Raw genomic sequence first — 26,706 nt, 5'->3', positions numbered from 1 at the left:
CCCCCCCCAGGTTCCTGTCGGGGCCTGGGTTTCAGCTGTCCACACCACAGCAGTGGGCAACGAGCTTAAAGCCCCTGATGGCTCTGGGCGCTGACTCTCACCAGTGGCTATGGATGAAGTCACAGGCGATTTTCAGCCAGCGCCAGTGATTTCTTTCTTTAGGCATAATGTTTTCAGAGTTCATCCATAATTTTTATGTAGCATAAAAACTGTCAAAAAAAAAAACTGTGTCAGGATGATATTTGTCTCTGTGGCTGAGTCAGACTTTGCTGTATAGAAATGCTGTGTTTGTGTTTATTTGTTGATGGACATTTAGGTTGTTTCCACCTTTTTGGCTGTCATGAATAGTGTTGCAGAGAACACGGATGTGCGTATGTTTGAGTTTCTGCTTTTAGGTCAGGAGTGGGGCGGCTGGGCTGTATAATTCTCTGTTGATCTTTCTGAAGAACTGCCAGGGCTGGGGCTTGTCAGAGATGGTAAAGGGTAGGGCTGAGGACCTGAAGTGCTTGCTGCTGAAGCTCAAGGACTGTAGTCTTTAATACGGATTGAAGCTCAACATCAAAAAAGACTAAGATTCTCACCACTAGGCCAGTTGGCAGCACCATGATAGATAGAGAAGAGATTGAGGTTGTTAACAATTTCAGCTTGCTTGGCTCCACAATCAGCACTCTTGATACTAGCAGTCAAGAAGTCAGAAGATGAATTGCATTGGGAACATCTGTCAGGGACCTCTCCAGAATACTGAGAAGCAACGTTGTCAGGCTAGAGACTAAGATGCACTTGATCCAGTCCTTGGTTTTCTCAGTTACTTACTATGCATCAGAGAGGTGAACATGACTAAGGATGACAGAAGAACTGATGCCTTTGAGTTGTGATGCTGGAGAAGAGTCTTGAACATACCATGGACTGCCAAGAAAACAAATAGGTCTGTCTTGGACTGGTGAAACCACATTTCTCCTTGGAGGCTAAGATTTTGAAGCTCCTTCTCACATACTTTGGGCATGTGTCCAGAAGGGACCGTCCTCAGAGAAGGACATTATGCTCGGAAGGGACAGCACAGGCGAAGAAGACACTGGATGAGATGGATTAATAACAGTAACTAGGGCAATGGGGCTTGGTGTGTCAGTCAGTGGGACTGGCTCAGGACAGGACAGACTTCAGAGCTGTTGTACACAGGGTTGCTCTGAGTCACAAGTGACTCGACATCACATAGCAACCACAACAACATCAACATGAGTGAACAACAGCAGCCTATCTGTTTTGTACAGTGACTGCACCATTTCTACTTCTACCACCTTGCGTCTGTCCTTTACCACGTGGTGTTGCCTGTCATCCAGTTGGTTTCGACTCCCAGTGAGTGACGCATATGGTGGAATACAACTGCTGTTGTGCAGTTTTCTAGGCTGTAGTTTTCATGGGGCCAATCACCTAGCCATTCTCTGTGGATCTGCTAGGTGAATTCGAACTGCCAACCTTTCAGCTTGCAGCAGAGCCCTTGACCATCATGCTGTCAGTTTCCTTTCACAGCGGGTGGAAGTAGTAAATGCTTGAGCTTTCATGCCAGTGTGTGTTCAGGCAGAGAATATATGTCCTAGTTCATTTATTTATTTAAAACACTACTTCCTTTGGTGGCCTGGTCCATAGGGAGTTTGCAGCTAACACAAAGTGTATATGTCTCAGACAGTTCAGAACCACCAGCTGCTCCACTGGAGAAAGGTGAGTCCTCTCCTCAGAAACAGCCTCGGAAACCCTCCAGAGGGGCTGCTCTGGGCTGGTCCCTACTCATCAGCAGGGCATTGTTCTGAGTTTAACTGTTCTCTGCCTGATTTCATAGTCTGTGTGTTTCTGTAGCTGTCCATGGACTCCACTCTGACTTTTTGTTTGGGATGAAGAAGTGACCTGGAGCCCCTTCCTGTGTTTGTCAGTTTGAGTACAGCACTGTCTTTGGCAGGGTTATCTCCTAAGGGGTGGAATTTGACGCTGAGAACAACTCTTAGCTGCGGTGACACCTGTTGGTGTGCCGTGTGGTGTACACTCTGGATGTGTAATGAATAGAGGTGCAGATGATCCCTTGGTGGCAGAGGGGCAGCCTTCACTGCAGCCGTACAGAGAACTTCCTGATGGACCCACCAGCCTTGGCCCTGGCCACTGTCCTGGAGCCTGCTGGCTTCAGGGAGAGCACAAGAAAGAGACCACTGTGTGCTGGGTGGGAGGGGGGATGTGGCCACTTTGCAAGTCTGATGCAGTTTTGCCTCCAGCTGCTGTGAGCATCTTTGTGCTGTCCTATTTCTCTTGGGCTGGAGTGCGCAGCTGGTGGCTGACATCAGAACTTTAATCACATTTTTTGTTCGGCATGTTTATTTTTGTTAAGCATTTTATGATTTTTTTTTATGAGCCCAGAATTGCAGACATCTGTGGAATCTGCTCCTTGACTCAGTCATTCACCAGAGCAAACAGAGACTCTTAACTTGCCCATGCTGGCGGTGGGGGGATAGGGTGACGTGACTCTCCCTGGAATTTCAGCTCATTTTGAGTGCAGCCCCTGGAAACTGGGTCATCCCGCCCAGCTCTCAGCTCTCTCTTTTCATGCATTTTACTGCTTAGAGCCAAAAGCCTTATTATTTTAATCTTTGCAGATTTTAAAGTGACACGAGTTGTGTAGTTATAGTTTAGACCATCAGTTGTACTTACAGACAGGGAGTTATGTGGTGCCCTGCCCTTACCACACAGCCCTGGTACCCCACCTTCTGTCGGCCTCAGAGCTGGCCAGTGGACCAGCCCACCAGACTGGAAGGGCCAGGTTTATTATGTGACTTCTTGCCTCTTCCCTTGGCTCAAATTTAAAGTAAATGGTATTTGACACTCTTTTAGCCTCCTTTGTCCCATCTGAGGGATGAAAAAAAAATCTTTCTTGGTTTTATTTTATTGTTTCTTAGAGCGCTCTGGTAACCTAGTGGATAAAAGAGTTACACTGTTAACCAAAAGGCAGTCAGTTCAAATCCACCAGCTGCTCCACGAGAGGAAGATGGGCACTCTCCTCCTGTGTGATCTGAAGCCTCTGAAGACCTGCTGCAGGGCCAGTGGCGAGTTGGCTCTGGCTGGACTGCAGTGAGTTTGAGTTTTTGAGAAGAGGAACTTAGAGAGTCTGAGAATAGGGAATTTGAGATATTTTCAGTACTCTTCCAACTTTAAAAAGTCTTGTCTGACAACCACGGCTGATAGGAAATGATAGAAACCCCTTCGGACATCAGGTTTGTAATCACAATATCACATGAAGATTAGTATGATGTCCTTATGAGGGGAAGAAGCTTACTATAATGTGGTAATTAGTTACACACAGCATGTGCTTCTCAAACATGACTGTAATTGATGTTTCTGCTTCTTTTATGAAAATGTTATTATTTTAAGCTCAACCTAATTTCTAACATCCTGCCTTTTGCAATTCTTAGTATTTATAAATAATACCTGATGCAGGCCATGGTCTTTGCAATCACTTGTTATGCATCAGAGAGTTGGACAATGACTAGGGAGGACAGAAGGAGAGTTGATGCCTTTGAGCTGTGGTGCTGGAGAAGAGTACTGAATGTACCATGGACTGCCAGGAAAACAAACAGATTCATCTTGGAGAGGATTAAACCAAGCTACTCCTTGGAGGCAAGGATTCTGGGGCTTCGTCTGACATATTTTGGACATGTTGCCAGGAGGGACGGGTCCTTGGAGAGGGACATCATGCTTGGGAGGGTGGAGGGACAGCGCAGGAGGGGAAGACCCTCTATGAGATGGATTGATTCGGTGACTGGGGTAATCGGGATGGGTGTGTCAGAGGCAGTGCGGTTGGCGCAGGACAGAGCAGGGTTTAGGGCTGTTGTGCATAGGGTCGCTATGAGTCGGGAACGACTTGACGGCACATAACAACAACAACCACAACCACTATTAATAGTTTTTCTTTACACACACACACACACACGCACACACACACAGGGACATCATGCTTGGGAGGGTGAAAGAACAGCACAAGAGTGGAAACCCTCGATGAGATGGACTGACGCAGTGATGGCAGCCATGGGCTCAAGTGTGTCACAGATAAAGAGGATGGAAGGGTGGCACAGGACAAGACAGGGTTCAGATCCATTGTTCATAAGGTCCCTATGAGTTGTACTTGACTCAGCGGCATCCAGCAACAATAGCAACACACATTCACATGTATGAGAGAAAGATGGGCAAGCTCCTCCCATGTGATTTACTGCCTCTGAAAACCCACAGGACGGTCAGCTGTGGGTTAGTTCTGACTTGATGGAACATAATATTTATGTGTGTGGAGCTCTGACAGCCTAGTGGGTAAGGAGCTGCTCTCCTAACCCAAAAGCAGGTGGTTGGAATCCACGAGCTACTCAGAGGGAGAAAGATGGGCAGTCTCTTCCTGTGTGATCTACAGCCTCTGAAAACCCACTGGAGGGTCAACTATGGGTCAGTTCTGACTCTATAGCAATTAGTTGAGTTGTATGTGTATATGTATGGTGCTGGAGAAGAGTCCTGACTATCCCACTGATCACTGAAAGAACAAACGGATAAATTTTGGGGAAAAGTGCAACCAGTGTGTTCCTTAGAGGCAAGAATGGTGAAGCTTCAACTCCTTATACTTTTGGCTTGTTTTTCATGAAACAACATATGAGCAAGAGCCTATGGTGATAAAGAAGGAAGTTCAAGCTGCTCTAAAAGAATTAGCTAAAAACAAGATCCCAATAATTGACAGCATACCAATTGACATATTTCAACAAACAGATGCTGCTCTGGATGCAACAACCAGGTTGTGCAAAAAAATCTGGAGCAAACTACTTTGCCAACTGACTAGAAGAGATCCATATTTATTCCCATTCCAAAAAAAGGTGACCCTACAGAATGTGTAAATTATTGAATATTATTAATATCAAATACAAGCAAGATCTTGCTGAAAATTATCCAAAAACTACTGGAACATCAGTTCAACAGGGAACTGCCAGATGTGTAGGCAAGGATTGGAAGGGGGTGATGGCACTAGGGACATTATAGCCAATGTTAGATGGATCTTAGCTGAAAGCAGGGAATACCAGAGGAATGTATATCTGTGTTTCATTGACATACAATGGCATTTGACTGTGTGGATCACAACAAACTGTGGCTGACTTTGAGAAGAATGGGAATCCTAGAGTACTTGATTGTGCTTATGAAAAACCTATACTTGAACAAGGAGGCAGTCGTCAAAAAAGAACAAGGGAACACTGAATGGTTCAGGATCAGGAAAGGTGTAGGCTAAGGATGCATCCTATCTGCATACCTTTTCAATCTTTATGTGGAACAGATCCTCTGGAAGGCTGGACTCTATGAAGAGGAATATAGCATCTGGACTGGAGGAAGACCCATCAACTTGCATTATGCAGATGACACAACCTAGCTTACTGAAACTGAGAAGGACCTGAGGCATTTGCTGCAGAATGTCAAGGACTGAAGCCTTCAATATGGATCAAAGCTCAACATCAGGAAAACAAAGATTTCTCACCACTGGGACAATTGGCAACATCATAATAATCAGTGAAGAGATTGAGATCGTTAATAACTTCAGCTGGTTTGACTCCACAGTCACACTTTTGACACTCGCAGCCAAGAAATCAAAAGACCAATTGCGTTGGGAAAATCTGCTGTCAGAGACCTCTCCAGAGTACTTAAGAGCAATGATTCAGTCTAGAGACTTAAAGTGTGCATGGTCCAGTCCATGGTCTTTACAATTACTTGCTATGCGTCAGATTGCTGGACAGTGACTAAGGATGATAGAATAAGAATCTATGCCTTTGAGTTGTGGTGCTGGAGAAACTATTGAACATAAATAAGACATATTGACTGCTAAGAGAACAAACAGAACTGTCCTGGAGAGGCTGAAACCATGCTGCTCCTGGAGGCAAGGATTTTGAAGCTTCATCTGACATATTTTGGGCATATTGCAAGGAGGAACCAGTTCTTGGAGAGGGACGTTATGCATGGAAGAGTGGAGGGACAGCACAAGAGAGGAAGACCCTGGAGGAGATGGATTGACTCAGTGACTGGAGTAATGGGAGTTGGTGTGTTGGAGACAGTGAAATTGGCTCAGCATAGAGTGGGACTCAGAGCTGTTGTGCATAGGATCACTATGAATCGATGTTGACTCGGTGGCATATAACAACAACAACAGGAAGCTCTGGTGGCCTAGTGATAAGAAGCTGCATTACAATCCTGAAGGCATACAGTTCAAATCTACCAGATGCTCCACAGGAGAAGGATGGGCAATCTCCTCTGCCATTACTGCAGTTACTGCCTCTGAAAACCGTCTGGAGGGTTAACGATGGATTGGTTCCAGCTTGACGGCAAACAACAACATTCCATGGAAAGGGACAGCATGCTTGGAAAGTTGGAAGAAATTCTCTGTAAAGATAACATGACCCTTAATGAGATGGATTGACACAGTGACTGGGGCAATGGGCTCAAATATGTCAGGGATGATGAGAATGGCTCAGAATAGGACAGGGTTCAGTTCTGTTGTTCAAAGAGTCACTATGAGTCCTACTTGTCTCACTTTATGGCACCTAACAACAACAGTACAATACCACCCATCCTCTCAACACCACCCTTCTCTTGCCTCTTTCTTGGGAAAGGCCTTCAGCGTCACGACTCTGAAACATATCCCTTATTGGAGTTGGCAGGGTCTCCACAAGGCTGGAAGACTGATAGCTAACATAAGGCCTGTGTCTGGGCCTGCTGTTTCCTGCTCCCTGGGGGCTCCAAGGCTGAGCTGGGGTGGGTCTGGGCTCCTAAATGAAGGAAATGACCCATCCACAGATGGAACCTAAAGTCAGAGAGACCTCATTGACCCACCTCAGGGTGGAGAACACTTTGGGTAAAAAAAGACATGAGTAACTGAGGGGCTGGGGTGGGGTGCTGCATGGACTTATATTCGCATTCTTATATTCTTTTTATATTTTTCAGTAAAAAATATTTTTCAGTGTTTTAAGTTTATCAAATAATGTGTCCCAATTTTTAATTCAGAAATTGAGATCTCCAGATAGCTGAGTGAGACTGAGGTATTTGTCAGGATAACGTTCTCATAGGGACTAGGGTAGGCTGACATGGACTGGGGTGAGCTGGTCTAGGATGGGCTGGAGTGGACTGGAATGGAGTAGGCTGGGATGGACTTGGATGGGCTGGGATGAGATGGACTGAGATAGGCTGGAATGGGCTTGGATGGACTTAGATGAGCTTGGGTGACCTGGGTTTCACAGGAGTGGGCTGGGCAGGCTCACTGAATTTTCCCAACAATCTTGCAAGAAAAGTAATCCTCTTCTTTTACAGCTGAGAGCTGTACAACCAGTGGTGGGTAGAGCTGAGACTTGAACCCATTTGCACATACGAGTAAAGCCCTGTCCCCTTTTGCTCCTCTCTCTCTCTGAGCCTGTTGTAGGCCCGTGTGGACGAAGGGATATGCGAAATGGCCCTATAGCCTCTGCAGAGAAGTGGAGGTGAAGCCATGTAGAGAAGGCCAGAGCATTCCACTCAGGACATCCAGATGACCATTTCCAAGCTGGGGTCAGGGTCACTCCTGGTTTCTGTGTCCTTCTTGGCCTCAGGCGGGTGTTTGCATGTGGTATGTCTGGTTTGGGCTTCAGATTTATTCTTGCTTTTTTATTTCAGGACATAACTTGGCAAGATGAACACTCAGCCCCTTTCTCCTGGGAAACAAGGGTAAGTCAGATTAAATTTAGATTTATTTATGCTTTTTAAAAAGAATTGGGGATTATGCACTTTTCTTCCTTCATCGATGGACTTAGGAGGCAGCCCCCGGGAGGCATTCACATGCTGCTGTGGACGAGACAGGAGAGGACAGCTGGGAGTTAGGACAGTGCTTTGTGTGGCTCTGTATTAGTGTGTCGAGCAGGAGGGAGTGCTCGGCTGGCTCGGAGGTGCCCATGATCAGGGAATGGGGGACAGCCTCCCTGGACCTTCCTAGCATCACTCTGCCCCTCCAGCATTCAGCATCCTGGTGGCTCCAAAGACAAGCTTTGTGAGGGCTGCCGATTACTGTCTAGTGACATTAGCTGACTGAGTCATCTAGCTCCCTTCTCCGGGTCATTCTTTTATTATCCCTGACTCTGGTGGGCTCGTGAGTAAGGAGTTGTACAGCCAATTCAAAGCCACATGGTTTCAAATCCACCAGCTGCTCCTTCAGAGAAAAATGGGCAGTCTCCTTCCTCCCGGGTGCTTTACAACTTCTGGAAACCACTGGGGGCTCAGTTGTGATTTGGTTCTGACTCAGTGGCACAAAACAACAACAGCAGCAACAACATTACGTTTATAGAGTTGTTAAGAGTATCTGGCTTGGTAGATGTAGGTTTATTTCTACCAAAGGTTGTCCTGGTAGAAGACCACAGGTAGGCACATGTCGCCGAGAGAAGAGAAAGATAGGGCCAGGCATTTCTGAAAGTTGGAGTGAGTGTGGGAGTTGGGGAACAGAAGTGGTTGTGTGCCTGGGATGTGCTCCTAAGACCAGGAGCTGGGTCATGGCTTCACCCTTTGGGGTCCAGCCCTCTGGGGTTTTCATGCCTGTGTCCCTTCCCGCACCAGTAGGGAGGGCAGGATGTTATCCTGGTGAGACTCTGGGGTGGGGAGGATGGAGGGGATGTGGTGCAGGGAGGAGGGAGCTAGTTCCCAAGGGCTTAGAAGGGCAGCACAGCCAGCACTTAGAAGGATGGACACACCCAGCAGACGAGCTGGCCTCGGGACAGGGAGTTTGTCCTCGGCTGGTTGGGGGTGGACATGGCTTTAATTCACTGCCTTCCGTGTAGCATCTACTATGGATCCTAAATGTCCTAGAAATAAAGATGCAGACATCTGCATCCTTGTTTTTATTGCCATTGCAGATTGATGTGGATGGTGGGCAAGGGAGGTTTCCCGGGAGCAGCATCCCTGGGGTGGGAGGTGGGGTGGAAAGTGAGCTGGCACCTCCAGGCCTCCTGAATCTGGCTGGAATCCGTGTCTGATGGCCATGGTATCAGCAGGCCCTGGCCCCCCTGGGTGTCTCCCCGGACTGCGGGCTGTGAGGGGCACTGGCAGGCATGTTGGTGGCCACCCTGTGCCTGGTGTGCAGGGGCCGGAAAGCTGCCCGCCTGGCACTCTGCTGGGCCTGGTGCTTAGTGATATCCTGGCCATGAGGACACTGAGGACTCAGAACCATTAAATCTGCCTCCAGGTATAAGCTCATTAAGCGACCCACGAGAATATCTGATCTCTTAAGAATTTACCCTGTTAAGTGTTTCCGAGTCATCTGTTTCCAGGATGGGACATTACATCTATTATTAACTTGCCGCAAATGGCTTTCTGGGACCAGGGCAGGCCAGCCCCCGAGGTCAGCTGCTGAGAGAGGCCCTGCCACGTGGTCTTTTGACTCTGAGTGGAGCCAGCACTGTCCATCGTGTCTGTTTGTGCTGGTGGGGCTATTCACAAAGACTGGCTGGACCACTTCTGAAAACAAAACAAAAATCCAGAAGAGACCCCATCTGATTACCACTCAGTAGCAACACTCTGTCATTGTCAGAGGCTGTCGATCTTGATCAAAAGAGAAGGTCTCCTCTTTGTCCTGAGGAGCATTTAGATTTGAACTGCTGACCCTTTGCTTGGTAGTACAGCACATAACGCACCACAGCAGAGCTCCTGGGAGGCGTACTGCAATCAAGCCAGTGAACGCTGCCCTTTTAGCCTCTTCCTGTAGTCTGTGGCTTGGCATTCTCAGTCCTCGGCCCTGTCCCAGGAGAACGTGCTCATTTCACAAGCTGCAGTGGGATTACTGTGTGGGACACTGATCACAGTGGGGTCATGGCGTGTTTTCACTTTTGGTGTGGGCTCTTCAGGTCAGGCAGGCTGAATAATGTCTCAGGGAGCAGAACAGGGTGTCCCTCCCACTCCCTTCACTGTTGTGTACCATCTGGTCAGAGCTGAGGCACAGCTGACTTGCAGTGGATTTTCAGGGGCAGTGAATTACACGGAAGGAGATTACCTTTCTCCCTTGGAGCAGCTGGTGGATTTGAATCGTGTGGGTGGGCTCAGATGCTTGGTTGTCCCAGGTAGGCAGCTCTGTGAACACTTATCAGGTTGGGGTCATTGTAGATGGGATCAGTCTGGCCTGTGAGTCCATCTGCAGGGAGCCTCCAGACTTGGGGTCACTCAGACCTGTGTCTTTGCAGCTCCCCTAAGGCCGTTTTGGGCACATCAAGACCCTGGCTCTGCAGGCCCTGTCACACCCTGCCACGTCCTCATGTCTGACCAGGGCTACATTTCCGTAGGTCCTCTGCCTTCACCTCTTTTACCGTCTTTGTGAGTTGAGGCAGGGAGAAGAGATGATAAATGGTTTGTGAAATTTGTTAGGATTTGCTCCAGTAAACTATTTCCCGACCCGGTTTCTGCAGCCTTTGTTTCAACAATTCAGATGTGCCGGAGGCTGCCAAGCCAAACAGTTAGTGTTGGCTGCTTGCACCCCCGCTTTGCTGAAATGTCACACATTCCTCTCCAGTGACGAGGTCACAGAAATAGACTTGGGTTCAGCCATGACCATTCTGTTTTTAGAGCAGATGTGGCCAGCAGAGACCCAGTTCCCCACATGGCATGGCTGGCGCCTATGTCTTGACCTGGCTAGACTGGGCCCTTGCAGACAGATCTTCCCAAGGATCCGTTGGCTCCCTGGGGACTCAGAGAGGGGAGCATGGCTCCTTTATCCCCTCAGTGCCCATTGCAAATCCTGTGTCAGACCCCCAGGCTGAATCCCCTCCTAACTCCTACTTGTACCCAGATGTGATGTGGAAGATCCACTTTCTTTGTCCCTCTTTCTTGCTGGGCCCTCTGATGGGCACTTGCTTGGCACTGATTGTCCTGCCTTTCCAGGACAGAGGGTCCCAGCTCACACACCACACCCAGGACAGGGACTCTGCTGAGAAGGAAAACGCACATGGAGTCCTGTTGTTTGCTGATTATACCCTCTCTCCTGTGGCTGCGCTCCCTTGAGCCAGAGTACTGCCAGAGTGCTGCTGTCTTGTGGAGAGGACAGAGTAAGAGATAGGCACAGGGGACATGAGAAGGGGATAGGCATAGGGGACAAAAGGAGGGGACAGAGGAAGGGACAAGCAGAGAGGACAGAGCTGGGGACAAGCAGAGGGGACAGAGAAAAGGAGAAACAAAGGGGACAGAGGAGGGGACAGGTAGAGGAGAGGCAGGTAGAGAAGATAGAGGAGGAGACAGGTAGAGGAGATAGAAGAGGAGACAGGTAGAAAAGCAGCAGAGAGGACAGGATAGAGCAGAAGAAGTACAGATGGAGGGGATAGATGAAGGAGACAGAGAGGACAGAGGAGGGAATAGGCAGAGGGGCAGGTGGAAGGGACAGATAGCCAGAGGGGATGGAGGCAAGGACAGTGTTTATTGCCTTGTGTGAGTCTCTTAAGACAGTCTTTTCAATTTACATCTAATAGTTTAAGAAGGGGGAGCATGGCTGTCATTTTGGGGACTGTTCCAAGCAGGGAACTGAGAGCCGATCTAAGTGGTAAAAAAGTCTCTCTAGGTGCTCTCTGTGGGATGGCCAGAGGGAGGCCGAGAGGCTAGTGGAGCCAGTGACAGGGGACAGAAGAGTGGGTGGGCCTAGCAGGGATGGGTGAACATCTTCATCTATTGACAAGGAAGAGTTGCCAAGGTTTGATGATTGACAGGATGAGGAAGAAGGGAAGACCCCAGGGTTCAGGTATCAGAGGGTGGATTTGTCATTTGCTGAGAAGAGCAGTTTAGAAAGTGTCTCTAGTTTGGGACAGGCAAGGACCCTTTTAAGTATCCTGGAAGGGTTCTGTGTAGAACTGAGGCTCTGTGAGAAGCTCCTGATGTTGGATATAGCCCACACGTTCAGAGGGAAAGCAAGTTAGGGGTGCTTCCCTGCTGGGGAAGGAAGAGGAGAAAGAGTAAGTCATTTTGAAAAGGCATGTGGAAAATAAAGGGGCATGAAGAAGCTGCTGTGTTGTCCCTGTGTCCTGTCATCACAGCCAGCTCTGAAGGGCAGGGAGCACTCTGTTTCTGTGGTCAGTGTCATCACAAAGTGCCCCACAGGACAGGAACACTGTGGTTACTATATCCCGTCATCACAGCCAGTTCTGCAGGGCAGGGGCTCAGGTAGGCTGCAGGCCTGGGGTGTAGTCATGGACCTTGTTGGAGTTCTTGGAGGGGAATGAGATTGCACTGAGGCAGGACAAGGGAGGGTCCCACCTCCTTCCTCCTCCCTGCTCCCTTGCCGCAGTTATTTAGAGACCCCAATCCACCCCTCTCCTGTGAGGTAAGGACAGGAACCAGCACAGGATGTGGTGATCAGAAAGGATTATTGGGGTTTTTAAGAAAGAGACTGTAGGCATATTTTATATGCAGAATTAAAAGCTGGTTGTCCACAAGGTGGCATGGGGAATATGTGTTTGCACTTGCTCTTGTTTTTCTCATATCTGCCCTGAGCCACAGGGCAAGTGGCTGCCTCTCTTAGCTCTTCTAAGCAGGACACTGTTACTGAGGAAAGGTGGGCACAGTCTCTCCTTCTGTTTGTGATGCTGTGACCACCTGAGGCTACTCTTGGAGCCAGCATCCCTGCTCAGCTGCCTTCTATGTAGCCATCACATTCGGCCTGCCTTCTAGAGCCTTCAAAGCAGAGAGAAACACTGACCCCACAGCGAGCTTGGAGTGTGATCATGTGATCATGTGCCCATTCCCGAGAGCCTCCCTTAACAGTGCTTTTCTGACTGAAGTCAGGCCTCTTCTTGCTTGGTTGGGGAGCCATCATCTCTGCCCACAGCCTCTGTGCTCTCTTGTAGAGTTTGTAGGGAGCTGAGACTACCTCCTGTGCACGGTGTCCTTTAATCCATTACATCAGTAAGATTGTCAAAGCAATCATGTACAAGAACCTGCAGCCATTTATATTGGCGTCACCTCTGCTGGTCCCTGATTCATGGGCCCAGCAAGGACCAGTATGACTTTACACCCAGCCAAGGCCATTGGCTGTCAGGTTTGGGGTCAGGCCCTAGATGGCATTTCCTCCTTCAGATATCCTGATGGACATGTGACCCAGGACATCCCACTTCCTCTCACCAATTCTCCCTCCTCATCCGAGCCTGCAGATGGTGATCAAGGGCTTGGTACACAGACTACACACAGGAACTCTGGCTGTTTGTAACTATGGCAACTGGCAAAGCTAGGCCTCTTTCTTTGGGTTTGATTTCACGGAACATTGAGTTTCCAGGCAGCTTGTGCCATGATTTCAGCTTGTGACGTGGAGAGGGTGCTTTGTCTTAGACTGCCAGCTGTGAGCAGCACCCCAGTTTGACTGGAAGAGCAGTGTTTCCATGCTTGGCCCCCACAATCGTTGGAGACTCCTAAAAAGAGCATGGGTTTTGGTAATGATGTTATAGAAGGAACGGTTCTGCCACCTGCCTTCAAAATAATCAGTCTTGGAGACAGGAGGTGGAGAAGAAGCAGAAGTTTTATTTATGTGCAAGCATATGAGAGACAGGGATCTGAGTCTTCCAAATCTGCCTTTCCTGTGGTAAAGGATGTGGGGACCGATCCAGAGGGAACTCGGACAGTGAATGAGGATTCTCACACTGTATGCGCTATCGTCCAGCTGTCTGGGCCGGGACTAGGTCGAACCTTGTCAGGACTTGAGTTAGAATCTGTTGATTGGAGACTTATTATTACTCTGTGCCATTGACTCAGAACCAACTCCAACTTGACCCACCAGCAGATTTTCAGACACTATAAATCACATTGGAGGAGATTGTCCTTCTTTCTCCCAAGAAGCAGCTGGTGGATTTGAACCAACTGTTTTTGGTCTGACAGTGTAGCTCCTTACATAGTAGGCCACCCTAACTAGGAGATTGTTGTTGGATGCTGTCGAGTTGATTATGACTCATAGCGACCATATTAACAATAGATCTGAACCCTGTCCTATCCTGTGCCATCCTCACAATTTCTGAAACACCTGAGCCCGTTGCATCAGTCACTGTGTCAGTCCATTTGGTTGAGGGTCTTCTTCTCTTTTGCCAATGCTCCATTTTTACAAGCATGATGTCCCTTTGCAAGAAATAACCTTACCTAGCAACATGCCTGAAGTGAGATGAAGCCATTTCACTTTTGCCTCCAAAGAGCATTCTGGCTATACTTTCTCCAAGACATATATTTGTTTTTTTATTTTGGCCGTCCATGGGATGTCCAGTGCTCTTCTCCAACACCACAGCTCAAAGGCATCAATTTCCTTCTGTCATCCTATTCACTGCCTAGCTCTCAAATGCATAACAAGTGATCAGAAAGACCATGGCCTGAATCAGGCACACCTTAGTCCTCAAACTGACATCATTATGTCTCAGTAATTTGCAAAGGTCTCTGATTACAGACTTCCTCAGTGGTAGTATGCCTTCTGATTTCCTGAGTACTGGTACCAAGCACATACTATGCTGAGGCTAAAAAACAGAAGAAGAATGGTGGTACATTCATAGTTAAAAAGTCAATTTCAAGTTTTATCCTGAAATACAGAGTTGAGAGTGATAAGATTTTATCTATACACATACAAGAAAGGCCCATTAATATGACTGTTATTCACATAATATACTTCTACATCTAGAACCAAAGTGGAAGAAATTGAAAATTTTTACCAAATGTTGCAATCTGAAGTTGACCAAACATGCAGTCAACATGCAGTAATGATAATCAGTGACTAGACTACAAAAGTTGGAAACAGAGAAGAAGGAATAGTAGTTGGAAAATATGTGCTTTGTGATAGAAATGAGGCTATAAATGGAATGGTCAAATTTTGTATTTTCAGTGATTTATTAATTGCAAATATATTTTTTAAAAGACACAAATAATGACTTTATGTATGAAACCCACCTGATGGGCTGCATAGGAGTCAGATTGACTACATTTGTGAAAGGAATCGTTGGAGAAGCTCAATATTGGCAGTCAAAACCAGGCCAGGGGCAGATTGTGGGTCAGGCCATCAATTACTCATGATCCAATTGAGGCAAGTTTAAACTGAGGCCGAAGAAAATGAAAATAAGTCCATGAGAATAAAAATGTAATCGTGAATCTATTCCATCTGAATTTTAAGATCGTCTTAAGAATTGCTTTGAAGCATTACACACCAATGATCAAAGACCTTAGGAACTGTGGGATAATATCAATGATATCATCAATGAAGAAAGCAAGAAGTCATTACAAAGACAGAGGAGAAAGAAAAAACTTAACTGCATATCAGAAGGGACTCTAGAAATCGCACTAAAGTGTTGAGAAGACAAAACAAAGGGAAAGCATGCAGAAATAAAAGAGCTGAACAGATTTCAAAGGGCAGTTTAAGAAGACAAGCAAAATATTATAATCGAATGTGCAGAGAGCTGGAATTGGAGAATAGAAAGGGAAGAACTCAGTCTGCATTTCTCAAGCTGAGGAAACTGAAAAATTTAAGCCTCGAGTCACAATATTGAAGATGTTATGGGCAGTTTATTGAATGACCCAGAAAGCATCAAAAGAAGATGGAGGGAATATGCAGAATCACTGCACTAAAACGAACTGACATGGAAAAATTTCAGGAAGTACTGTATGTTCAGGGAGCTCTGGTGCCCTAGTGGCAAGAAGCTGCCCTGTAAACCTAAACCCAAAGGCACGTGGTTCGAATCCATAATCTTCTCTGTGGGAGAAGGATGGTCATCCTCACTCAAAGGTTTCCTCCTGTGCTATTAACTGCCTCTGAAAACTTGTTGGAGGGTCAGCTATAGGTCACTGCCACCTTAATGGTACACCACAACAGCCACCATATGTGCAGGATTCAGTGGTAATGAAGGAGGAAGTGGAAGCTGCATTGAAAGCAATGGAAAAAATAAGTCCCCAGGAATTGATAGGATACCAATCGACTTGTTTAAATTAATAGATATAGTCCTAGATGCACTCACCAGTCCATGCCAGGAAATTTGGAGGATGGCTGTCTGGCCAAGAGATTTCAGAGGTCCATATTTGTTCCTGATCCCAAGAAATGTGATCCAACAGAACGTGGAAATTATTGAACATATCATATATCATATATGGAACTGCCAGAAGTTCAAACAGGATTTAGAAGAGGCCACGGCACCAAGGATATCATTGCTGATGTCAGATGATCCTGAGTGCTTTATTGACTATGTAAAGGCATTTGACTGTGTGGATCATGACAAGTTGTGGCTGATATTGAGAAAATTGGGAATCCCAGAGCACTTAATTATACTCATGCAAAACATAGACTAGGAGGCTATTGTGTGAATAGAACAAGGGAACACTACATGTTTTAACTGGGGAATTGTTATTGTTGTTACATGCTACCGAGTCGCCCCTGACTCATAGAGACTCATTATACAGTAGCTCTGAACCTGTCCATTCCTGGGCCAGTCTCACTCTGACACACACCTATTATTCCATCTATTACCCACAAACAAGATCCTTTCTTACCTAAGGCCTTGCCAAGTGCTACTTTAAACCATTGCAGGAATTATTTACAGTCAGAAATTAGTTTTCCACTATTACACAAGTATTGTAAAATGTCATGTTTTCTGTTTTTATGTTGATTTCAAAGATTTAGCTGAATGGGCCATTTCTTCAGAAAAGAAAGAGCCATGTTTTCATCTCTCAAGTTTGCACTCTTAAATGAACATGCTTTCTTCAGTGCATGGCTATAGTGATGCAAGACGCTGCTCTGAAGGACAGCTGGTGGCATGAGGATTGGGACAACCCCTTGAAAGGAAATCTGATCGGGTGCTCCCAGAAGGGCTTAGACAAGACAGAAAGGCTTAAACATGTTCTGTTTTGATTTCAAAATATCAATTCTGGAAACCTCTCTGAAGAAATAAATTCCAAATAGCGGAGGGCTGTCTAATAATGAAGGTGTTTGCCACAACCTGAATTTTAACAGAGTGTGGTGGTGTTAGGTACACTGAAAGCAACTGGGACTCATAGTGACCCTTTGAAACAACAGGTCTGAACCCTGCCCCAGTCCTGCCGTTTTCATGTTCTCCTGCATTCTCGAGCCCATTGCTGCTTTCATGGTGTCAATCCATTCTGTTAGGGGCCTTCTTCTCTTTCTGTTGTTAGGTGCTGTCCAGTTGAGTAGGACTCATAGTAACCCTATGAATAGCCAACCTGAATCCTGCCATCCTCCTCATCCCTGAGACACTAGAGCCCATTGCTGAAGTCACAGTGTCAACCCATCTCATTGAGAGTCTTTTCCTTTGCTGGCCCTTCCTTTTTCCAAGCATGATGTCCCTATCCAAGGAATAGTCTCACCTACCTACATGTGCAAAATATGAAAGACGAAGCTTCATCTCCTTGCCTCCACGGAGCACTCTGGCTGCATCCTTTCCAGGACATATCTGTTTGGTTTCTTGGCAGTCCATGGGATAGTCAACACTCTTCTCCAGCTCCACAGCTCATTGACATCAGTTCTTCTCCTGTCATCCTTATTCACGGTCCAGCTCTCTGGTGCATAGCAGGTGATTGAGAAGACCATGATCTGAATCAGGTGCACTTTAGTCTTCAAAGACTTAGTCTTTCTCTTAATAGCAGTGCTAAATTGACTGAGAGCAAAAGAAAGTTCAAATTGATGGTGGAATGATGTGTTTTGCAGCCATTGATGATCTTATTTTGCAGCCACTAAAAGTAATGGTTGTAAAGATGATGCCTTCGTGTGGATGGTGTCTAAGATTAAATGACTAAGTATTTCCATGATCATATACATAATGGAAGAATATAACCTCTTAAAATATGCATGGACTCATTTCACACAAAAGTACAAAAATGACCAGTGACTTAAGGGGAGAGAAGGGTTCTGAGTAACTTCTCTTCTTTTTTCTCAGACATTCTGTAATGTTCTAAAATTTTTAAGTAGCAAAATTGATGAAATGGGGATAATGATGAGACATTGAGGAAGAGGGAGACTCTTGATGCCTGTTTTCAAAAGAGCGATAGACATCGCTCATTGCTGCTTCTGCTACATCTCTTGGGGCAGTTGTAGACCAGCTGTGTCCCGTCAGCCTCAGCATTTGGTATGCACTTGGGTGCCATCCAGGCGGTCCACCTGCCATGGTGCATCTCCCATCTGTGTCCCATTGGCAGGACCAGAGCAGGTGGAGTATTTGGTGCCCTCGGGGCATCTGGGGTCAGCAGGCCCAAGCAGGAGAGGGTGAGGAGGAGTCCGAGCCTTAGAGGTCTTCACAGACCTGCTATGAGCGCTTCTTTGTTTATTCCTAGGAACCTTTCTGCAGGGCATGACTGTGGGCCAGGCCACAGGTCCAGTGAAGTAGGGTTCAAGTTTCATTCTGCCTTTAACACAGCAGGAGGCTCTAGGGGTGTAAATGATTGTCTGCTGAGAGAGTCTGCCCTGAGGCACCTCTGAGTAAAGGCTTGGCTACCTGCTTCTGGAGCATCAGCCACTGAAAGATGCACACAGTGCTCTGACCCTTGGTGAAGGAGAGGACAGTGGACGGCAGCTGGAGGAAGTGGGCAACCTTCCTGCTCCACCCTCTTAGGAGGGTGCTGGCATTGACAGGAGGCTGCTGTGCCTGGTGGGTGGAGAACTGCTGTGGCTCGTGGGGTCCCGGCTGCTGGTGGCCTGGAGCGTGGGGGCAGGGAAGGAGCAGGATGGCTAAGTGTCAGTGCATATCAGTGGTTGCTGGTTCACTCACCTAACGCACAGATAGATTCAGGCCACAGGGGTGGCCTCAGATCTGTACTTGGGCCATGGGCCGAGAGGGCTAACAGTAAGGACTGATCTTGTCTCTTTCCCTCGGTGCCCCTGCGGACAGAGTCAGATGGAGTTCAGCATCTCCTCCTTGTCGGTCCAAGACCCAGGTGCCACCTCGCAGGCCAAGTCCTCTCAGGGCAACAAGACCCCTGGCGCAGACGTGATGGGAGAGGAGGCTGCCTTTTGGAAGATCAATGCTGAGCGGTCCCGGGGCGAGGGGCCCGAGGCTGAGTTCCAGTCACTGACCCCCAGCCAGATCAAGTCCATGGAGAAAGGGGAGAAGGTCATACCAGTCAGCCACCGCCAGGAACCTGCCCTAAGGGACAGGGAGGCCCAGGCCGAGTGGATTGCTGGCCCCTGGCAGGAGCCGCGTGACCTTCCTGGCATCGGGGCAGAACCTGAGAGACCTCTGCCCACCCAGCGCCAGCTGTCCACCAGCCCACCAAGGGAGGCTGGCCCTGCCGAGCCTGTTATGAAGCCGCCCGTTCCAGATGCCACCCAGGAGGACACAGGAGACGCTCTGTTTTCTGAACCCTCAGCTGTGCAAGTAGGTGCAGTGTGGGAAGCTCGCCTGACCTGGGATTCTCCTCTCTCCCCATCCCTTCCTCAAGATACCTGATGTCCTCCTCTCTCCTCGTCCTCTCCTCAAGATAGCTGATGTCCTCCTCTCTCTCCGTCCTCTCCTCAAGGTACCTGATGTTCTCCTCTCTTCCTATCCCCTCCTCAAGATAGCTGATGTCCTCCTCTCTCCCTATCCCCTCCTCAAGGTACCTGATGTCCTCCTCTCTCCCTATCCCTTCTTCAAGGTACCTGATGTCCTCCTCTCTCCCTGTCCTCTCCTCAAGGTACCTGATGTCCTCCTCTCTCCCCATCCTCTCCTCAATATAGCTGATGTCCTCCCCTCTCCCCATCCCCTCCTCCGGGTGTACCTGATGTCCTCCTCTCTCCCCATCCTTTCCTCTGGGTACTTGATGTCCTCCTTTCTCCCTGTCCTCCTCAGGGTGCCTAGTGTCCTCCTCTCACTCTGTTCCCTCCTCAGAGTGCTTGGGGTCCTCCTCTCTCCCACTCGCTCCTCAGGGTGCCTTTCTGGGTAGAGCTGTTCTCATGCTGACTGTTTTGACCACAAGGACACAAAGAGGGTGTGTGGACAGCAATCAGTAGGAGGCTGAGTGACCCACTGTAGGGCTTGTGATACACTGAGGCTTTGTTTTGGAAGGGTCAGTAGCATCCTGAGCTACCATGTCCTGATGTAATGTGGAGGAAGCAGGTAGGATGGCTTGTCCCAGGCAGGAGTGAGTCTTTCCATTGGGTGGACGGCAGAGTTGGAGGGATGGAGGCATCTGGGAGGTTGCTGGGTGAGAGATGGTGACGACAGTACAGGATAGGATCAGGTTCAGATTCCGGATGCCTGGAAAAGACTGTGTGGGAACCATGTGAAGGGCTTCTTTGGGACTTCTTTGTGGCAATCACCAACAGCTCCTAGAAAGGACGACCCTCAGTAGATAGATTGACAGCAACTGTAACGTGGGCTCAGCCCAAGGGTGAGTATAGCAGGACAGGACAAAGTTCAGATCTGTTGTCCACAGGGCCACTGTGAGTCAAAGCTGACTCAACAGCATTTGTCAGTGTCACCCGTACACATGCGCACACTGTGGGTCAGTCAGAGTGTATTAGAGGGCCTTTGTTAGATGCGGCATTGTGTACTAAACAGCAGTGCTGTGAACGAGCACCATCTCGGAGCAGTAATAGGCTGTCCTGCACTAGAGGGACCTGCAGGTGACCGCAGAGCCCACTCACCTGTACAGTGACCACCACAGAGCAGCTCAGAACCCAGACCCACACAGCACTCCTGTTCCTGTCCTCACACTGCACTGCTTTCCACTCTCCCGACACTGCACTTCTGTCTCTGTTCCTACACTGCACTGCTGTCCGTCCCCACACTGCACTGCTGTCCCTGTCCCCACAATGCCCTACTGTCCCTGTCCTCACACTGCACTGTTGTCCCTGTCCCCGCACTGTACTACGGTCCCTACACTGCACTGCTGTCCCCGTCCTCACACTGCACTGCTGTCCCCGTCCTCACACTGCACTGCTCTCCCCGTTCCCACACTGCACTGCTGTCCCCATCCTCACACTGCACTGCTGTCCCCGTCCTCACACTGCACTGCTGTCCCCGTCCTCACACTGCACTGCTGTCCCAGTCCCCACACTGCACTGCTGTCCCTGTCCCCACAATGCCCTACTGTCCACTCTCCTCACACTGCACTGCTGTCTACTCTCCTCACACTGCACTGCCGTTCCCGTAACCACACTGCACTGCTGTCCCTGTCCCCACAATGCCCTACTGTCCCTGTCCTCACACTGCACTGCTGTCCCCGTCCCCACACGACACTCTAGTTCCTGTCCCCACACTGCACTGCTTTCCTTCCCATACCACTGTGCAGTGTGTGTAGAGAGGATAGCAGTGATGTCGGCCATCACTATTGGATGGCCCCACCATTGGAGTCAGGATGCTGCTTGGAGGTCGAACCTGGTGTGAAGCAGGGGTGAGGTGGCCAGACATGAGGTGTGGACCAGTGATGGCTTGGCCATGCTGACTCAGTCGCCCCAGCGGGTATGATGGGCACCATTCCAGTCCACAGTGGAATTTGTGTAGGGTCAGAGGGGTGCAGGTGAGGTTCTGACACAGGACTGGATGGCAGCAGGAGCTTCGTGGCGGGGGCCTGGCCAGTGTGGTTGGAGAGTCTCCTCACTGCCAAGTGGTTCAGTTACACAGCCCTGCATGACTGTGTTATCAGGATAAACACACCTTCTCATGCTGGAGCCTAAAGGCCTGGGCTCAGGGTCTCAGCTCTTTCTAGTCCTTCACAGATCCTGCTGTTTGTCCCTCTTCCCACTGTACACCTGTCCTTTAGTGTGCTCCTGCCCCTTGTCTGTCCCTCATATATCTGTCCTGTCCACCATCTGAAGCACCAGCTTGTTGCTGTCCTTCCCTGCATCTCTGCTGGCCCTCTGTTCTATCTCCCAGCTCCCTTGAACACTGTGCCAGATGTCCTCTCTCCCAACACTGGGGCCCAGCCTTCCAGTGAAGGAAGCATTCAGACAGGCCATGAGGAGGGATGGGGAGGGAGAGTAGGCGAGAGCACACACAATTCCTTTAAAGAACAGCTTGTTGAACGTGCGGCACAGTGAAATGCCAAAGTCTTTAGTAACCAGGAGAAAGAGAGGCTGGTGTGTGGGCACCACTAGACTTTCATGACTCCGTGCACTCTGTATCCAGCTTCAGGGCTAAGTTCCCAAGCCCATGCCCTTCTTCTACCTCAGTGGCGGTTCTCTCATGCAGAAATGATGGCAGGCCTGGGGGAGATTCAGGCCCAGGAAAGATGCAGGCCTGGTTTCCTTGCTTGGGAGGAACATCACCCATGAGACAGAGACCTGCTGTGGTAGATGAGTGTTGTTAAGTGGACTAGAACTCATGGTGACCATGTAGATCACAGATCTTGCCCCTTCTTCACCATCTCCACCCTTCGTTCCACTCCCTTCAGCGTCTTGTTGAAGATGCATTTTCTTTGACCCTCCACTTCTCCCCACACAATGTCTTTTTTCAAGGATTGGGCCTTCCTGACAATATGTTCAAAGTTCGTGAAATAGAATGTCACTATCCTTTTCTCTGAGGAGCACCTTGGTTGCAGTTCCTCCAGGACGGAATTGTTCATAGGTATCTTAAGTCTTAACCAAGCTGTTGAGCCTGTGGTAATGTCTACAAATCTGGTCCACAACTAAACAAACAAATTTCCTGCCATTGCATGAGTTCTGATTCCTAGCATCTCTGTGAGATAGGGTCAAATGGCCCTGGCGTATTTCTGAAATGGAATCTGTGTGAGAGAACGTCCTGCCACATTCTCCTTTGAAAAGCTGGTAGGTTCTAACCGCTTGGTTAGGAGCTTAGTGTAAAATCCTTGCTCAGTCTCTTGAAATCAAATCTCATTTATATAGGTTGTCCCAAACTCCAAGAATCCTACTTTAAAGAAAAAGAACTTGAGATTCTTTTGGCATAATCTGAAAGGAATACTTTTAAAAATTATTTTTTCTTGTGATTTGAGTGAAAGTTTGCAAAGCAAATTGATTTTTGATTTTCAGTTCAAGCATTCATGCACGTTTGGTCTTCAAACCTCTCAGTACTCACAATGTCATTGCACTCTACCCACCCCTCCCTGCCATCGTCACCGCCTTCAGTCCTTCTGTCCTGTCCCTTCATGTATGCTTGGGCAGAAGCTGCTCTTGTGACCTTATTCAGGAGTGAGTGCCTCCCCGGTGCTGCTGGTCACCTTAGATGTCTGCCTGTTGCTTGGATGGAAGTTGAGCCACAGGAGCGAGCCTTGTTCAAGATGAACAGGACACTAAGGGCCATCGTCTTGGGGGTCCCACCAGCCCCTCTGGGACCAGTGATGCTGGCCTTTGATTGGTATTGAGCTCTGTCCTACGCGATTCCCTGGCCACCAGCCACTGTCTTGTTCTGCTGGTCTCAGGCTTGTGGAGGCTGATGTTTAAGTGGCCCATCTTGGCACCAGCAGTCAGGAAATCAAAAAGTGTATCACGATGGGAAAGTCTGCTGTTAGGGACCTCTCTAAAGTACTCAGGAGCAACGGTGTCTCTCTGGAGACTAAGGTGTGCCTGATACAGGCCTTGGTCTTTGCAATCGCTTGTTATGCATCAGAGAGTTGGACAATGACTAGGGAGGACAGAAGGAGAGTGGATGCCTTTGAGCTGTGGTGCTGGAGAAGAGTACTGAATGTACCATGGACTGCCAGAAAAACAAACAAATTCATCTTGGAGAGGATTAAACCAAGCTACTCCTTGGAGGCAAGGATTCTGGGGCTTCGCCTGACATACTTTGGACATGTTGCCAGGAGGGACGGGTCCTTGGAGAGGGACATCATGCTTGGGAGGGTGGAGGGACAGCGCAGGAGGGGAAGACCCTCCATGAGATGGATTGATTCGGTGACTGGGGTAATCGGGATGGGTGTGTCAGAGGCAGTGCGGTTGGCGCAGGATAGAGCAGGGTTTAGGGCTGTTGTGCATAGGGTCACTATGAGTCGCAAATGACTCAACGGCACATAACAACAACAACAAAATAAATTGATTATTTATGCCATTGTTCACTTTTGACTATCACTCATATACATTGTTTTGTTCATATACATTTTGTTTTATACAAATAGTTTCTATACATGGTACTGATTTATTACTTTTATTTCCCCACCTCATCAAATCCTCATTGCATCTTACCTGTTTATTCTCCACCATCCCTTTCTAATCTCCACTTCTAATCTTTCTTTTTCATTCACAAATAGGAAAGCTGTCTTTGCATAGCCTTGCCTGGGGAGGTGCTGGATGCTGGTTGTGCCGTGGGTTTATGTGATTTTCTGCTCTGACCCCTTGGGTCCGTTGAGTTCAGGGAGTGTTCACGGCAGCCTCAGGCTCCTTCATTTGGGTCATTTTCAATGATGTGCTGTTTTTAGATGACAGTCCCTCTTTACCTGTATTTCTCTCCCCTCTGCAGGCCAGCTTCAGCAATGTCATTTTGAAGACGGGATTTGACTTTCTGGACAACTGGTAAAATGAGCTAGACAGAAGTAATAAAAATGAAACCGAGACCCCCCCCCCCCAAATGTTTTCCAGGGTGATGCAGTGGAGGAGGCTAGAAGCGCAAGCCTGGTCTTGAGCGTTTCTCTGATTGCTATACTCTTTTTTTCTTAACCGTTGGGGAATTGTTAAATACCGTCCTACCCAGATTTCCCCCTTTTTTTGGGTAAGACCAGATATATTATGCCATTTTTGATGATTTAATAAAAGCAGCTTAACATTTGGAATTTTTTAAGACTTAAGAACTCGGTCATTGTTGTAAAGAAAACGTCTTTTCTCAGCTCCGCCTTCCTCGAAGAATTTTCTCAGCCATGTCACAAGAATTGCAAACATGGTCTCCGTCTCCTTGTGTTACCCCTTTAATGGACAAGTGACTAATGACAATATTCTTGGCCGTCATGACATTGGCTGGCATCCTGGCAAGTCCCTGGAAGGCTTGGCCACGGGGAAGCTCTTCCAGATGCTCCGCCCACCCAGCTGTCCAGGATCCTCATGCTGAAGCTACTTTCTCACACTGTGTGCCACGTGCCACCCCACGCCGGCTCTTGGATCCAGATAGTTGACATGGTAGACCTCGTCTTTAACCGGCGCTAATACCCATTGAAACTGTTGATAGTTGTTTTTGGAAAAGTTGCATGTTGAAATTTTTGTATTAACTTTTCATTATTTTGTATCTAGATTTAGTGACCACTTTTCTCATTTTATACCAATTTCCTATTGAAAGTTCTTGGTTACTTCTGTGGCCTGCAGATTGTTCCCATACAGGGCGCCTACGGAAGAGGTGTGATGGCCATTGTTGCTGGACAGAAGGCTGGCTCCTGGTGAGTGGGTTCCAGCCTTCTGGTGTAAGACTGGCAGGTGAAGGGTGTCCTTCACCCCGAGGACTGACCACCCTGCTCCATGGTGGATCCTTCTCTCCCTGACCACTGCAAAAGCGGGTATCTGCCTTGCCCAGCAGCTTATCCTTGGAGACCTTGGTAGTGTCAGTCCTTAGAGTTGGACTTTGTCCACACTGTTTTTCTTGCTGCTCCCATGATCTCTGCCACGGCTGGGGAGCCAGGACTGCCAAGTGGGCTGGGTCATGCTGTGCTCTGAACAGTGGGGGTCATGGCCCTCCAGGGGGCCCTGCTGTGTTCTGGGTGTACTCCTGAGCTGCACGTGTGCAGACAGTGCTGGCAGGTCCCTGGGCCCAGCACAGCACAGCTCACACGCCTCTTCGCACCGTGCCCTCACCTGAAGCCTTAATTCCTTTGAGCTCTTGCCAGTGAGTGGTTGGTTTTAATACCAAAGTGTGTATTTTTTAAAAAGTATGTGTTTTTCCATGCCTTTTAACAGTGGTTTCCAGTTTATTTTATCTGGCTTCACAGTAAAGCAAACACCTGGCAACTACCCCCCACCGTAGGGAATGTGTCTGCCAGAGTTATGGCTTGGCTCAGTTGCGGCTGGTTCCCACCAACTGCTTTAATGCCCTTTAATGTCTCTTTTACTCGATGGTACCTAACAACAACAGCATCACTTGGACCTCAGCAAATGCAAGTTCTTTCTTTCCTATTTGAATCTGTTGTTGTTGATGTTGTTAGGTGCTGTCGAGTCAACTGTGATGCACAGTGACATTATGAATAATAGATCTGAACCTTGCCATATTCTGTCTGATACTTGAGTATAGTCAGTACACACACACACACACACACACACACACACACACACAGGAACAAACAGATTTTCTAAAGTGCAACAAGGGGAAAGGATCTTCAGATCCTAGTTTGAAGTACGTAAACAGGACACCTGCTTCCTCTAGGTTACAGCCTCAGAACTGGGATTGTGTCTGTTCTGATCACCATTCTCAGTCTCGTGGCCAACGAAGTGCTGTGTGCATCCTAGGAATTGGGACTTTTAAATCGTCATTGTTAAGTGGCTATGCATTTACACTCCCTGGACACTTTGTAGTAGCAAAGAAATATCTGTGTCCTCAGACAGGCCATGATGAACGCTCTGTCTTTTTGGGAGACGATTTCCACCTCGCCAACATTCTGGGAAGCATCAAACTCAAAGCCTCATTGCTGTCAAGTCAGAACTGATCCTCCAGTGTGTTTCCAGAGCCTGTAAATCACACAAAAGGAGATTGCCTATCCTCCCAAGGAGCAGTTGGTGGATTCGAACCACTCACCTTTGGGGTAGCAGCACAATTCCTTACCCACTCCCTTAAAGTTCTTTTCAGAATTCAAAGGGTTCAG

General features: G+C 48.1%; 1 protein-coding gene across 1 annotated transcript in view; it reads left to right on the top strand.

Annotated features, from left to right (window-relative positions):
* LOC102846841 (chromosome unknown open reading frame, human C1orf198) overlaps window positions 1-24,446 on the top strand; it is a 44,397-nt gene extending 19,951 nt beyond the window's left edge. The window contains exons 2-4 of the mRNA XM_006894550.1: window positions 7,696-7,746; window positions 18,888-19,373; window positions 24,390-24,446. Of these exons, the coding sequence (XP_006894612.1) occupies window positions 7,696-7,746; window positions 18,888-19,373; window positions 24,390-24,446 (594 nt within the window). The remainder of the gene's footprint in view (window positions 1-7,695; window positions 7,747-18,887; window positions 19,374-24,389) is intronic.
* Window positions 24,447-26,706: the final 2,260 nt, after the last annotated feature.

The sequence above is a fragment of the Elephantulus edwardii genome, unplaced genomic scaffold, assembly GCF_000299155.1.
Source record: "Elephantulus edwardii isolate Elephantulus edwardi_28Jun2011 unplaced genomic scaffold, EleEdw1.0 scaffold00146, whole genome shotgun sequence".
Lineage (NCBI taxonomy): Eukaryota > Metazoa > Chordata > Mammalia > Macroscelidea > Macroscelididae > Elephantulus > Elephantulus edwardii.
Note: the sequence above shows the minus strand (reverse complement) of the source record. Positions and strands in the feature narration are given on the sequence as shown.